The 13,134-nt window shown below is 45.8% G+C and overlaps 2 protein-coding genes across 5 annotated transcripts; both read left to right on the forward strand.

The window, feature by feature from the left end:
- Positions 1 to 391: 391 nt before the first annotated feature.
- Positions 392 to 4,267, forward strand: nup43 (nucleoporin 43). The gene is made up of 8 exons (XM_027029546.3): positions 392 to 636; positions 803 to 925; positions 1,360 to 1,437; positions 1,685 to 1,847; positions 2,057 to 2,189; positions 2,828 to 2,979; positions 3,449 to 3,565; positions 3,925 to 4,267. The coding sequence occupies exons 1-8, from the start codon at positions 517 to 519 to the stop codon at positions 4,149 to 4,151; spliced, it is 1,113 nt and encodes a 370-aa protein (XP_026885347.3). The 5' UTR covers positions 392 to 516; the 3' UTR covers positions 4,152 to 4,267.
- Positions 4,268 to 4,510: 243 nt separating this feature from the next.
- On the forward strand, positions 4,511 to 12,231 carry lats1 (large tumor suppressor kinase 1). 4 transcript variants are annotated; one of them, XM_027029549.3, is made up of 8 exons: positions 4,515 to 4,708; positions 5,732 to 6,200; positions 6,783 to 6,933; positions 7,224 to 8,734; positions 9,647 to 10,229; positions 10,360 to 10,542; positions 10,647 to 10,753; positions 11,098 to 12,231. In XM_027029549.3, exons 2-8 carry the CDS (start codon positions 5,850 to 5,852, stop codon positions 11,599 to 11,601), a joined length of 3,390 nt encoding a protein of 1,129 aa, XP_026885350.2. In that variant the 5' UTR covers positions 4,515 to 4,708; positions 5,732 to 5,849; the 3' UTR covers positions 11,602 to 12,231. The 4 variants fall into 4 exon arrangements, 3 of the variants coding, with proteins under 3 accessions (XP_026885352.2, XP_026885354.2, XP_026885350.2); XM_027029551.3 differs by lacking the exons at positions 10,360 to 10,542; positions 10,647 to 10,753; positions 11,098 to 12,231 and adding an exon at positions 8,872 to 8,979 and having other exon boundaries at positions 4,511 to 4,708; positions 9,647 to 9,786; XM_027029553.3 differs by lacking the exons at positions 10,360 to 10,542; positions 10,647 to 10,753; positions 11,098 to 12,231 and adding an exon at positions 8,920 to 8,979 and having other exon boundaries at positions 4,511 to 4,708; positions 9,647 to 9,786.
- The last annotated feature ends 903 nt before the right edge of the window (positions 12,232 to 13,134 follow it).

Genomic DNA, 13,134 nt, shown 5'->3' on the forward strand with positions numbered 1-13,134 from the left:
TCAATTTGCTTATAATTGAAAATGTATACAATTTAGGGAGTTATGCCATTAGAGTACTGCTCCATTCTTTTGTCACCATGCTGTTGCCTTGGTGTTGGTTTTAGGTGCTGGCAGCTGCAGCTGACAACTCTCCCTCTAACAGTTCTTGAATAGATACTTCCGCAGCATGGTAGTCATATTACAGGACACTGCATGCTGTATGTCACTGGATACTGTACTGTATACTGTTACAAGTGTGCAGTAACCAGTATGTACTAGTATGCAATTTCGAATTCCGCTTGAAAGTGTTTTTTTTGTTTGTTTGTTTATTTTGTTTTTGTTTTGTTTTTTTGTCTCGCTTTTTGAAGATCAGTTTTGTCGTAATGGAGCCGCCGTACTTCAGCGGAAAGGGAGGAGCTGGCGGGATACAGGAAAATCGTAACCTGACCCATGTAAAAAAAAAAAAAGCAAAAAAAAAAAACAACTAACTATCCGTAACTCATAAAATCAAGCACAAGTTAAGATCTGTGTGGAATCATGGATTGTATCAATGCTAAATATGTATCACAGAAGATTAGTAAAACGCGATGGAGACCCGTTTCAGCGTCGTCATTACAACAGCCTGAGTTACTGGCTACAGGATCGTGGGACAACGAGGTGCAAATGAGAGCTATCTAGCTAACGCTAATAAACTAGTTAATTAAACTAGTTAGTTAGGTAACGCTGCTTTGCAAGTTTGATAGTTAATCAGATGTAGGGAAAACAAAATGCATAAAATGTATATGCACTTATTGTTTTCAATGCGTTACTAATGGTGTTTTAGGATAATAAAGTTTCCATCTGGTCTGTCGGAGAGAATGGAGGGTCTAATATGGAGGATGAATTTGAGGGAGATCCCCAGTTACTGTGCGAGTGTGAACACAGCGGCGACGTGCTGGACCTTCAGGTGGGTTCGGTTAGCTAACTGTACACGCTTTCGCAGAAAAACCTTTGCTCTTGGGTACAGCTAACAGACACCATTCCCAAACAACGCAGTCAAAAATGTTGCGTTGCCTACTGACTTACAGTTGACAGTGTATAAATTGGATTCATTTGATCGTTTCCTCACAGATACCGTTTTCTTTTTTAATAATGGAAAAGGGATTGGCATTGCAACATCATTAGGCAGACATGTAGACTTTTGAATCTAAATTAAGCCTAGTCCTACTTTAAACTACAGTGTACTGTGGTTTGGCACAAGACTAAGCTTAACCTCTCTTCTGAAAGCTGACATGGACAATACTTTTGATGTGGGATATAGTAATATGTCTTAGTGTTTAAATGTCCTATTTACTTATCTACCAGGTTTTTTTTTTTGGTTTTTTTTTTAATCTCTTCCAGTTTCTGGATCAAGACAGGCTAGTTACAGCATCTTCCTCAGGAGCGGTGACTATCTATAATCTCAAGTCTGAAAGCCAGGTATGAAAGATTTAGAAAAACCTATTTATGATTATGAACCCAATTAATGTTTACAAGTTCTCTGACAGCCACATCTATGATTGCTGGTCAACCTGTTGAGTTTTAATGTCTATTTTTAACATTATTATTTTCACATACAATAAAGTCTGCAAATTGCTGCTTTTGCTTTGTTAATTGATGACTTGTGTGGTTCAGCAGGCATGACTCCACAGATGAGAATGTCTCTGGTGTTTGCTGTACTTTGCAGACTCTGTCTGTGCTGCATACATGGGAGGGGGCACATCACTACCAGTGTGCCAGGGCGCCATGCACCGCGGTGGTTTGCAGCAGTCCGGAGCTGGTGTCCGTTGGCGAGGACGGGAGGGTGGTCCTCTACAAAGCCGACCAGAGCAGGATCGTTCGCACCATCGGTCAGTACTGATGCCTGCCTCACCTGACCTCAGCGTGCTCATTCGCAGTTGCTGAGCGAGTTGTTGTTGTTTTTTTAAATGTGAAAACAACAGAATAGTATTCAATTCAGTGGCAGCTATATGCAGTCTGTCTTTTAATGATGCAGTGAGGGGATACGGGGTAGGATCAAATGCTGAAAATGTATGTTTGCATGCTGCTGTTTTTCCAGAAAACGCGGATAGTAGCACAATCCATGCGGTGACTTTTCTTCGTACGGCTGAAGTGCTGACGGTGAATTCTATTGGACAGCTGAAGCTGTGGGACTTGAGACAGGGCAACGAGCCTGCACAGATCCTTACTCTGTGAGAATAATTTACTCTATGGAAAACCTCACACCATTGGTGTGGTGTCTCCCCCTAATGTTTACAGAGTGACATTGCAATACACACACACACACACACACACACACACACACACACACACACACACAAAATGTAGAATGCTATGATTTTTAAAGGGCTGAATGGAGAATAGAGGAGACATGTAAACCTGTATATCTCTGTAGACTATTCCTCTCCATTAATGGTACATGGTTTTTAAAATTTCAAAATGTTTACAAACATACCTAACAACTAATTTTTTTGGTTATTGGAAATATGCTTTAAAGCCAAAATTCCCTTGTTGCTATTTTATTTCAGTATAAATCTCTCACACCCTAAGATAAAATATAAGCAATTTGGATATAACAAAACAACACAGAGCTTCAGAATGTATCTCTTGGCTTCAGTGTCAAAAGTTATCTTCTGACTTTGACAGACTGTTGTTTTTTTTGTTGTTGTTGTTGTTTTTTTGTTTGTTTAGCCCTCGCTCTGTTTTTTAAGCACAGGTGTGATGTCACCATAAATTAAATCTTTTACCTCTCATTTCTCCAGCTGCGCTTCGGGCTTTAGATGGTTTTGGTTATGCACGGTAGTCACACTGTATCGTGTTGTCTCTGTAGCACGGGGGACAGAGTGCCCTTGCACTGTGTGGACAAGCACCCAAACCAGCAGCATATAGTGGCCACGGGAGGCCAGGATGGCATGCTGTGCATTTGGGACGTGAGGCAGGGCAGTGTGCCCTTCTCTCTGATGGAAGCCCACTCTGCTGAAAGTGAGTGCCTGATCTGTTAGTGAATGCATGCAGAGATGTGGCGAAGTGTATTTTTCCTGTTCCTCAGTGGTAGAGATGTTTGTAGTAGGGCTGCATCATGATGAGGACAAAATAACGGGGGGGTTCAATAAATATAGTGGCTGACATATGCTTTTGCCATGTATTAAGTTCACATGTGTGAATGCTTGATGTGACATGGTTAACAATCAGCCCATATGATTTTAATCCTGTGATTTCTGACAGATGGAAATGATTGAAACAACACAACATCTGAAATGTCAAAAATTAGAGTACAAAAATAAGCAATTTGTTAGTTGGCTAATCTGTGTATTGCAGTCTCCCATCATATCAATATTACAAAAGCTGACATTGCTGTAACAAATGACACAAAATATTATGCATCCCTTAATTTGCACACAGTAAGTCCATGGAATCTAGCATTGATAATGTGTCTTTTTTTCCCTTTTAGTGTGGGAGGTGCATTTTCACCCATCAAACCCAGACCACTTGTTCACCTGCTCGGAGGACGGCTCCCTGCTGCACTGGGAGACCTCGTCTGGGTCAGACACACCCTCCTTCCTGCAGGGTACGTGGACTCCACAGCCTGGCCAATATCAGGCCCAAAAAAAAAAAATCCATGACACTCAAATTCAGACATATGGTACTGGCTATGTATAGACCAGGTTATAAGCAATTATACAACAAATGTTGCTGACAGATCTAAGACTATACTTCACAGGACATCATATAATGTTGCATATAAAGGGAAGCTTGTTTTGGTTGATATTACAGGTTGTCTCTTCCTGAGACGGAGAGGCCATATGATGTGCACTTTTCCAGTGTCTTGAACAGAGTTTTGTTTTTGGTTTTTACCTTGTTTTACCTCACTCTAGTGTGCTTTTTTTTTTTTTTTTTTTTTTTTTTTTTTTTTTTTTTCTTTGTCAGGTCGCAATAGCAGCATGATGTCACGCAGCGCCACGGCACCAGCGGGAGGAAACCAGTCGCTCATCAGTGCGTGGCTCAGTGGTGACTCCAGTAAGGGCCGGTTGGAGACCACCCACATGCTGCCCAGCCAGACGCTGTCCGTCAACAGCCTGGATGTCCTCGGACAGTGCTTGGTGTGCGGGACTGATGGGGAGGCCGTGTACATACACAGACGGGTCCTTGTATGATGTGGGGGATTAATGGATTTTGATAATTGTGACGAAATGCGCTTTTGACTAGCTGTTTTTTCCCCCCCCCCACTGTTCAGTGCACTTGCAAAAAATAAAACGATATCTTCTTGCTAGTTTTTGTTGGGCTTCTACTGATATGAATTAAGTCACATCTGAAATATCACTGTAATAATGGTTTCAGCTCTTGCTTGTTTACAGGGCATAACCTTCCATGGTATTTTCCTTATGAAATTAATTAGTTTATTACTCCAAACGATGACTAAACTAGAAACCCTGCCCATGTGAAGTGTGAGGCATCGTTCACACGGGTTGGAAGGTGTTTGGTGCTAAGCATATTGGGAAATGGAGTGAAGTGTGGAGTGAATCGCATCCGGGTATCGGCCAGTGGCACTGACAGACACTAAGTACCAAGGCGACGGTGTCAATATAAAGGCAACAAGGTCTTGGCTGTCCGAGTTTCCAGAGACTGGTTTGCTAGGATTTTGTTAGCTCCACCAACTGATACTTTTTGAAAGGCGTCTGGTGTGAACAAAATGGATATTCTTTAGTCAAAGGTAAGTACCGATCCATTGTGTGGCTCACCGATGGCTTCAGTGCTAATAGCTAGCGTTAGTTAGGCCCCACGCACTCGTATTGTCAACAGGTTTGAAGCTTATCCGAGGGATATGTGGCTAGCTAACTTTTCTTTGACTTCATTGACTAGAAACCAAATATAAAACGTGGTTCTGGAATAGCGACGTGTGATATTTTTGCAAGGTAAAATAAAACATTCCTCCACTGACAGCGTTAATTAGCGAAGCTATGAACTGAGCAAACTAGCATAGCTAAACCCTGGTTAGCTAACGCTACTTAACAGCCTACTCGTAATAGCTACCTAGTTAGTGTTAGCTGTTAGCTAATTTCTCTCTTCTTCTGGGCCCATTAGCAAGGACTCTGTAAGGCGTAAGTCACAGCTGACATTTGATAAAATCCTTAGTTGAACAAACCCATGAACAATCGTGTAGTGAAATTGGAACGTTAGACTTAATTTATGCATTTACCTTTATTGTTGAAGTTGCTAGCAATTTAACTAGCTAGCCATCTTAATTATTTGGTTAATCTAACTAGTCAGTAAGTATGCGCTAAAGAATAAAGAATGTCAATACTTGGCTCAAGTATTTCACATTTTGCCTGTTTCATGACAGCCGAGTTATAGCTGTATCGCTACATGCCAGTGACAACGGCAGTTCTTGAATATCGTCAGCACCTGCTCAAATATGTTTCAGCAGTGTTTACACAGCAAACCATTTACAAGATTAGCTGGATAACGTAGCCATAGCTTTTATATGGTTGGGCTGGGAAACTATTCAAGCAAGTACAGATATAATCTGGTCTTCAAACGTAATTAGCTGGAACTGTATAATCGGGGTAATAATTCTGGAAGTTGGATCTTGTATCTCAGTTTCATTAAATCAGATTCCTTAGTTTCTGCAGTGCCATTGTAATGACGCCGCATTCTTTTCTCTCTCTCTCTCTCTCTCTCTCTCTCTCTCTCTCTCTCTCTCTCTCTCTCTCTCTCTTTAAACACTTGAATACAGACTCATTGACATCTGGTATGCAGGTAAAACACGCAGTGCGTCGTTAACACCCTCCCAGTATCGCTCTTGTTCCTCCAACCTCATTCAACTCCTTGGCTTGCAAGGTACATGTTTTTTCATGAAGAGAGGCGAAAAACCTGAAGGATACAGGCAAATGCGGCCCAAGACATTTCCCGCAAGCAACTACAGTGGCAACAGCCAGCTGATGTTACAAGAGATCCGCGAGAGCCTGCGGAACCTCTCACGGCCGTCGGATGTTCCCAAGATGGATTTGGGTGGGAGTAAAGGACTGCCTGAAGATGCCCGGCATCAAGGGCGCAGCACCAACCCTAAAAACCCCTACCACAAAGCCCTACAGGAGATCCGCAAATCACTGATGCCATTTGCTAATGAACCAGCATCAACTGGCCGCACATCTGAGGTCAACCTTCAAATGTTACAAGACCTGGTGGCTGCTGGTTTTGAAGAGGTAAGAGAACTGTCCAAATAACAACACAGGGTTGACTCAAAGCAGTCTTCCTATGTATGTTTTGTTATTCTTTCTTGTGAACACATGGGCCTTATGTTGGCCAAAGATATGCATGTTCCCTTGTCAGGTGATCATTTGGCATAGCTTTGGTATGACAGCGATGGTATGTGGACAAACGGGTTTTAGCTGTAGTACAAGGCTCAGCGAATCATTATGCTGACTTGTTTTTGACCACAAGTATGCGATCCTTGTTCTTTGTGTTTCCTTTGAAAGCAGCATTCTCTTGGAGAAAAGATTCTAGTAATGTTTTGTATCTGAGGAATGGTTTTGTAGAGGACCTGGGAGACAGACTTGTTTTGCACATAACATGCATGGTTAATTCATGAGAAACCTGTCCACATCTGATCTGGTTCATTTGCTGCTAACCTGATTGAGCTGCTTCTTATGTGCTGCTCAGACAGGAGACTTCACTAATGAGACCCAGAGTCCTGTGATTGACAGCATGATTGATTTGCAGAATTTGTGCATTTTTTAAAATGTATATATGTGTGTGTGTGTGTGTGTGTGTGTGTGTGGGAGTAGGAGATGGTGATTTGTGCTCTGAAGCACACCAACAGTCGCAGTGTCGGGGCAGCTATAGAGTATATCAGTAAGATGAGCTACCAGGACCCAGTGTGGGAGCAAATGGCAGCTGCAGCAGTGCGCCCAACCAGTGCGGCCATCAAATCAGCCGGTGGGTGCAGTGGCGGCTCACTCCTCCTTAGTATAACTCTGTGCTTATGGTTCAGATCTTTTGCAGGAATGCTGTAGTAATCAGGAACCTGGACAGCCTTTATTCTCATTTCAGAATTGTTCATAATTATTTCTAAAATGTAGGAAAGTTCTGATATGTTAATGCCAAATGGATTAGTATCTGTATTGTGTATGTTATTAAAATGGCCTGCTTTAAATCTGCTCATGCTGTGGTCTTTTCTCATGAAGTCTTGTTTGAAGGTATTTTCCCTCATGTGTTTTCCCATGCAGGCCCCACCCACATCCAGCAGCCTGTGCTGCGGCGGCTGAGCTGGAAGGGCTCCAAGGAGTCCCTGGCTCCACAACGGCATGGACCCCTCATGGCCGACGGCCTCATGTACCGCTCCAGCAGCCCCAGCCCCCAGTCCGAGCTGCCCCGGAATTCTGTCTTCCCCCAGAGCCACGTGGCAGGGGTCGGTGCCCAGCGGGTGAACCCCCCACTCCCGCCTCAAGTGCGAAGTGTCACACCTCCCCCCTCTTCCTGGGACTCAAACCCCTCCACTAAGCGATACTCTGGGAACATGGACTACCTTGTTCCCCGCATATCACCTGTACCCCAGGGTCAGTGGGCCGATAACTACGTGGCTGCTCCGGCCCAGGCTCAGCGTGGACTCAGCCCGGTGCCCATGGGCCGCCAGCCCATCATCATGCCTTCATCTGGGGGGAATAAGTTCAGCTTTCCCCCCTCCTGGCCCCAGAATGGCTCTGCACAGGCTGAGTATATGAGCATGGCTGCCAGTGGTAGCAGGCAACCCCCTCCTCCATATCCACTGAGCCAGACGAGCAGGCACAGTCCCACGGCCCAGCAGATGCAGGCAGCCAGCCCTGCACCCTCCCCGCCCTACTGCAATGGAGCCAGCCTGCCGCCATCCATGCTGGCGCCTGGCCGCAACAGCCACAACCTGGACATGTACAACTTGGGCGCCCTGTCCCAGCCCAGGCCTCCGGCACAGCCAACACAGCCCTCCCTTGGAAACGGCAGCAATCAAGAGCTGCCTCCCCACTCGTGGCCCCACAACATCCCAGCACGCTCCAACTCCTTCACTAACGCTGCGACAGGGGGACGCCCATGCGCACCAGCACCCAGCTCCCAGCCCTCTGCCACCACCGTCACCGCCATCACCCAGGCACCCATTCTGCAGCCGGTGAAGAGCATGCGCGTGCAGAAGCCCGAGCTGCATACAGCCGTGGCCCCAACACACCCGCCCTGGCTGCAACAGCAGCAACCACCTCCTCCGTCTGCCTACCAGGACGCCCCAGGGCTTGGTCTCACCTCTTCCCAGATGCCAGCTGTCTCTGAGGTACCCAGCTACCAGGGCCCGCCACCACCCTACCCCAAGCACCTCCTTCCGCCGCAGCAGCAACAAGCACCTGCTCCCTGCCCAGTTTACGATCCCAACCCCAGCAGTAGGTTCAGCACGGGCAAGGAGGAAGAAGGTGAAGACGATGCAGCAGACGACACCAGCACGTGTTCCAGTGAGCGCATGGACATCTCTGAGACGGCAGGTCCGGCAGCGATGGTAGCTGGTGTGGAACGGGAGCGTGACAAGAAGCAGATTTCAACATCGCCTGTGCCTGTGAGGCGGAACAAGCGGGATGAGGAGCGGCGGGGGGAGGGCCGCGTGCAGCTCTACTCACCACAGGCCTTCAAGTTCTTCATGGAACAGCACGTGGAGAACATCCTGAAGAACCACCAGCAGCGGATACGGCGCAAGAAACAGCTGGAGAGCGAGATGCAGCGGGTTAGGACCGCCTCTTCTGTCCTGCTCTCCATTTGTTGCTCACTCTCTTCTTTTTTCCTTCTTTCCATCTATCTCTTTTCACATCATACTCTGTGGGAGATTCTCCTCCACTCTCTGGTGTTTTTCTTTGCTCCTAGGCCTGTCTATTTCTCTTTCTCTCTCTCGCTTTCTCTTTGTGGCAGCAGTTTTTGAGGGTATAGCGTTATCTGCCGGCAGCCGAATAGTCCGCACATCTGGCTGACAAAGTAAGGCTCCGTAGACGGAGAGGTGGTGACTGAACAGCATGTGAAAGTCTGTTCTAGCATGATCAAATGCATACAGAGCTTACATTGTGCTTCTGTAGCTAAGGTGCAGAATGCATGACTGCATGGCTCGATCCAGTTGAATGCAAGCATCTCTTGCCTGAAGTGGTGTTCTTATGAATGGAATGGAATACCTCACATCAAAATGCTGCTGTTGCTAACAAAAACTAATTGAAAGCTACTGAAGATGAAGAGCGTCACTGCTGGGGACCATTTATTGTTGCACCTGCTCTCTCACTCCATGTTCATGTTTTTGGGTGAGGTATTCTTTTCAATGCCATGATGTGCAGTCCAGTTTGCTCTAGATAACCTTAATGTGACGGTCCATCTCTCTAAAGGTGTACTGTGTGATTTTGTGTGGGTTAAGTATGCTCTAATCATAAAAGAGTGGTCTGATTTCAGTGTTGTATGTGTGTGTTGGGTTTGTGGGTATTAAGGTAGTTTTTCTAAACCCAGTCCTTTGCACCCACCAGATGCTCCACATTTTTGCTCTGGAGACTGAATATCTGGCACAGGCATATTGGGTTAGAGCAAAAATATGCACCATATTGTGGGTCCTAAGGACCGTGTTGAAGAACACTGTTGCAAGACATTTGTACCCTGTCTGCAGGTGGGCCTGTCCGAGGACGCCCAGGAGCAGATGCGCATGATGCTCTCCCAGAAGGAGTCTAACTACATCCGGCTGAAGCGTGCCAAGATGGACAAGTCCATGTTCGAAAAGATCAAGACGCTGGGTGTGGGCGCGTTCGGCGAGGTGTGCCTGGCGCGGAAGGTGGACACAGGCGCACTCTACGCCATGAAAACGCTTCGCAAGAAGGACGTGCTACTCCGCAACCAGGTGGCACACGTGAAGGCAGAGCGGGACATCCTGGCCGAGGCAGACAATGAGTGGGTGGTCCGCCTTTACTACTCGTTTCAGGACAAGGAGAACCTGTACTTTGTGATGGACTACATCCCCGGTGGTGACATGATGAGCTTGCTCATCCGGCTGGGCGTGTTCAGCGAGGAGCTAACGCAGTTCTACGTCGCCGAGTTGGCGTGCGCCGTGGAGAGCGTGCACAAGATGGGCTTCATCCACCGCGATATCAAGCCCGACAACATCCTGATTGACCGCGATGGCCACATCAAGCTGACCGACTTCGGCCTGTGCACGGGCTTCCGCTGGACCCACGACTCCAAGTACTACCAGAGCGGTGAGTGGCTGGAGGGTGGGGGGATGCTGTCAAGACACGTGAAGTGTTTAGCCTCTCGTTCAGGTGTAGTGGACACAGATTGGTAAGGGTTATAATAAATGTGTTTGTACTTCTGTCTGTCTCTTTTTAGGTGATCATGTGAGACAGGACAGTATGGATTTTAGTAGGGAGTGGGAGGACCCTGCGAACTGTCGCTGCGGCGACAGGCTCAAGCCACTGGAACGGCGGGCTGCTAGGCAACACCAACGCTGCCTGGCCCACTCACTGGTGGGCACGCCCAACTACATTGCCCCAGAGGTGCTCCTGCGCACAGGTACAGCCCTCCCTCCATGCACACACTTGCTGCCCACATTCCTCTCTGTGCACACTCCATTCACAGTGCATACACTCACTATATTGCTCTGTGTGCTGTGGCAGGCTACACACAGCTGTGCGACTGGTGGAGTGTGGGCGTCATTTTGTACGAGATGCTGATCGGCCAGCCTCCTTTCCTGGCTACCACTCCCCTGGAGACCCAGATGAAGGTGAGGCAAGATCTATGTAAAACTTAAAACACAAAAAGCGAACAAAAATTCACACAGTAAAACAGCCCTGTTATGGTCGTGCTTTTATATTCTTTTATACTCCCGTTATACTCCTGCTCAAGCACAATTGATTTAACTGAAGAAGATCTGGATGAATAGCTGCTGAGTCAAAACTACCTTTTTTAATACAGAAAAAGCTTAAACTGTACTGTACTAAAGCTGGTGAGTTGATGAATGTTTTGGAATAAGAGTGCCATTTTGTGACCCCCAAACTTGTAGCAAGTAGACAGTGTTTCAAAGATATCTGTTCCAGCTTCGAGTGTCCTTCTACGTATGTGTCCTAGGTGATAAACTGGCAGACCACATTGCACATCCCGGCGCAGGCCAAGTTGAGCGCGCAGGCATCAGACCTGATTGTGAAGCTGTGTCGTGGGCCTGAGGACCGCCTGGGAAAGAATGGCGCCGACGAGATAAAGGCCCACCCCTTCTTCAAAGGCGTCGACTTCTCCGTGGACCTGCGACAACAGCACCACCCGGCGCCCTACGTGCCCAAGATCGCCCACTGCACGGACACATCCAACTTCGACCCAGTTGACCCGGGTAAGCTGTGGAGCGATGATGACACAAGCCACAACGACACGCTGAGCTTCTGGTTCAAGAACGGCAAGCACCCGGAGCATGCCTTCTACGAGTTCACCTTCCGCCGCTTCTTTGACGACAATGGCCACCCGTACAGCTGCCCCAAGCCCATCGAGTATGAGGACTACAGTGAGGAGGGGGAGGAAGAGCCTGAAATCCCCACCCATGGAAAGGAGGTGGGACATGGGCGGGACCTGGTCTATGTTTAGCTTGGTTCTGCACAAAGAGGTGGGTGGGTTGGTCAGGGTGTGCGTGTGGGGGTGTGTGTGTGTGGGGGGGGTTTCAGCCGCACATCTATTTTGAGTCTGCTTTTACATGACGTGGTTGTATATAACTTATTCTATTGATTGCACTCTTAACAGTGGAGTCTGAATGAATGATGCATTCCAGCCCATTTTAAGCCTTAATTTATTTAAAACATTGTAAAATGAGGACATTAGTGGAAAACATCATTCAGCCTTCTTTACAAATTACATGTTAATTTATGATTGAATAGGCTTCTTTCTTGCTCTGACCTGGCCTTGAATGGCCTGTACAGGGATTGGTTGAATCATTAACTCTCTGTATTGCTGTGCCTTTTATTTTACACTATTTCACCAAAAACTCGAGGGGAAGTAGCATCTTAGCTGGTCAATTGAACTGACAATTAGTTTATGCAAGATTGGCGATAAATTTGTGTAATGTATTATTAGCCTTCTGTGTATTTTCTAATTTATATGCTGAAAAATGTATTTATAAGTTATGGAGTGTACATTTTTGTACTTTTTTTATGTTTTCATTCTTGATTCTGTTGGTGTAGGAAATAAACCCAAGGGCAAGCTCCCTTCCTCTTACTGTCATCGGGCCTTTTGTGTTTTGTTTCTAACATTGTTTCTTATGCACACATTCACTGTTGACGTGCCAATACACACAAACAGAGACCAGGCATGATGTCAGTTCTCAGAAAAAGATTTTATTTTTCTCCTGTACCCCAGTGGTTCCTAAGCTGCACCCTAACACATGTAAGTGACCTCAGCAAGTCCTTGAGCTTAGTGATCTTAACAGGAAAGCTACTGATATGTGGTGTGCCAGTTCCCTCCATTTGAAAAACATTTAAAGTACAGAACAAAACAAACCACATCTTTTCACTGTGTTGTTGATACCACAAGGCCATGTTTCACAATACATATTGTGCGAGCAGATGATGGAATACATAAGGCTTATTTTGGTTTGGTTTCCGTAAGACAATGGGGTAGATACTCAAGGGAGCTGGCAACCACAACGTGCATGCATGAGCAAAGGATAAGGTTAAATATGAAGTTGCACATGTGCCATGATGCACATGTATTTTCAGCTTTGGTCTTTCCTTGGTTATGTTTATGGTAAACTATTTGGTGAATTCTAGTTATATTTAAGTAAAACTATAGACATTAAAATATTTTAACTTAAAATTTGATGTTAAAGGGTTGGTATGCTACATTTTTTCTTTTAGTTTAGATTTTTACTTGATGTCCACGTAGGTGTTTGTTTTTATGCTCCGACAATAGTAATAATTCATTATTACCATTTATCCCTTAGAATTAAACGGGCTGTTTGCGCCTTTAAGGCAGATGTGAGACAAATGAGCTGTTCTGATTGTGTTTTAAATTTTTGGAAGAAAGCTATGATAAAACACTTGAGCAAATATACTAATTTAGATTAAAAACATACGTGAAAAACACCCTCATCATTAGCGAGTTATTAATAGATATTTTACTATCATT

Source organism: Electrophorus electricus, chromosome 2 (assembly GCF_041902795.1).
Source record: "Electrophorus electricus isolate QZ-2024a chromosome 2, ASM4190279v1, whole genome shotgun sequence".
Taxonomy (NCBI): Eukaryota; Metazoa; Chordata; class Actinopteri; order Gymnotiformes; family Gymnotidae; genus Electrophorus; species Electrophorus electricus.

Coding starts and splice junctions, on each gene's coding strand:
- nup43 (XM_027029546.3), top strand. CDS start 517: ATGGATTGTATCAATGCTAAATATGTATCACAGAAGATTAGTAAAACG. Junction 926..1,359: donor GCGACGTGCTGGACCTTCAG/GTGGGTTCGGTT, acceptor AATCTCTTCCAG/TTTCTGGATCAAGACAGGCT. Junction 1,438..1,684: donor ATCTCAAGTCTGAAAGCCAG/GTATGAAAGATT, acceptor TGTACTTTGCAG/ACTCTGTCTGTGCTGCATAC.
- lats1 (XM_027029549.3), top strand. CDS start 5,850: ATGAAGAGAGGCGAAAAACCTGAAGGATACAGGCAAATGCGGCCCAAG. Junction 6,934..7,223: donor TGCGGCCATCAAATCAGCCG/GTGGGTGCAGTG, acceptor TTTCCCATGCAG/GCCCCACCCACATCCAGCAG. Junction 10,543..10,646: donor AGAGGTGCTCCTGCGCACAG/GTACAGCCCTCC, acceptor GTGCTGTGGCAG/GCTACACACAGCTGTGCGAC.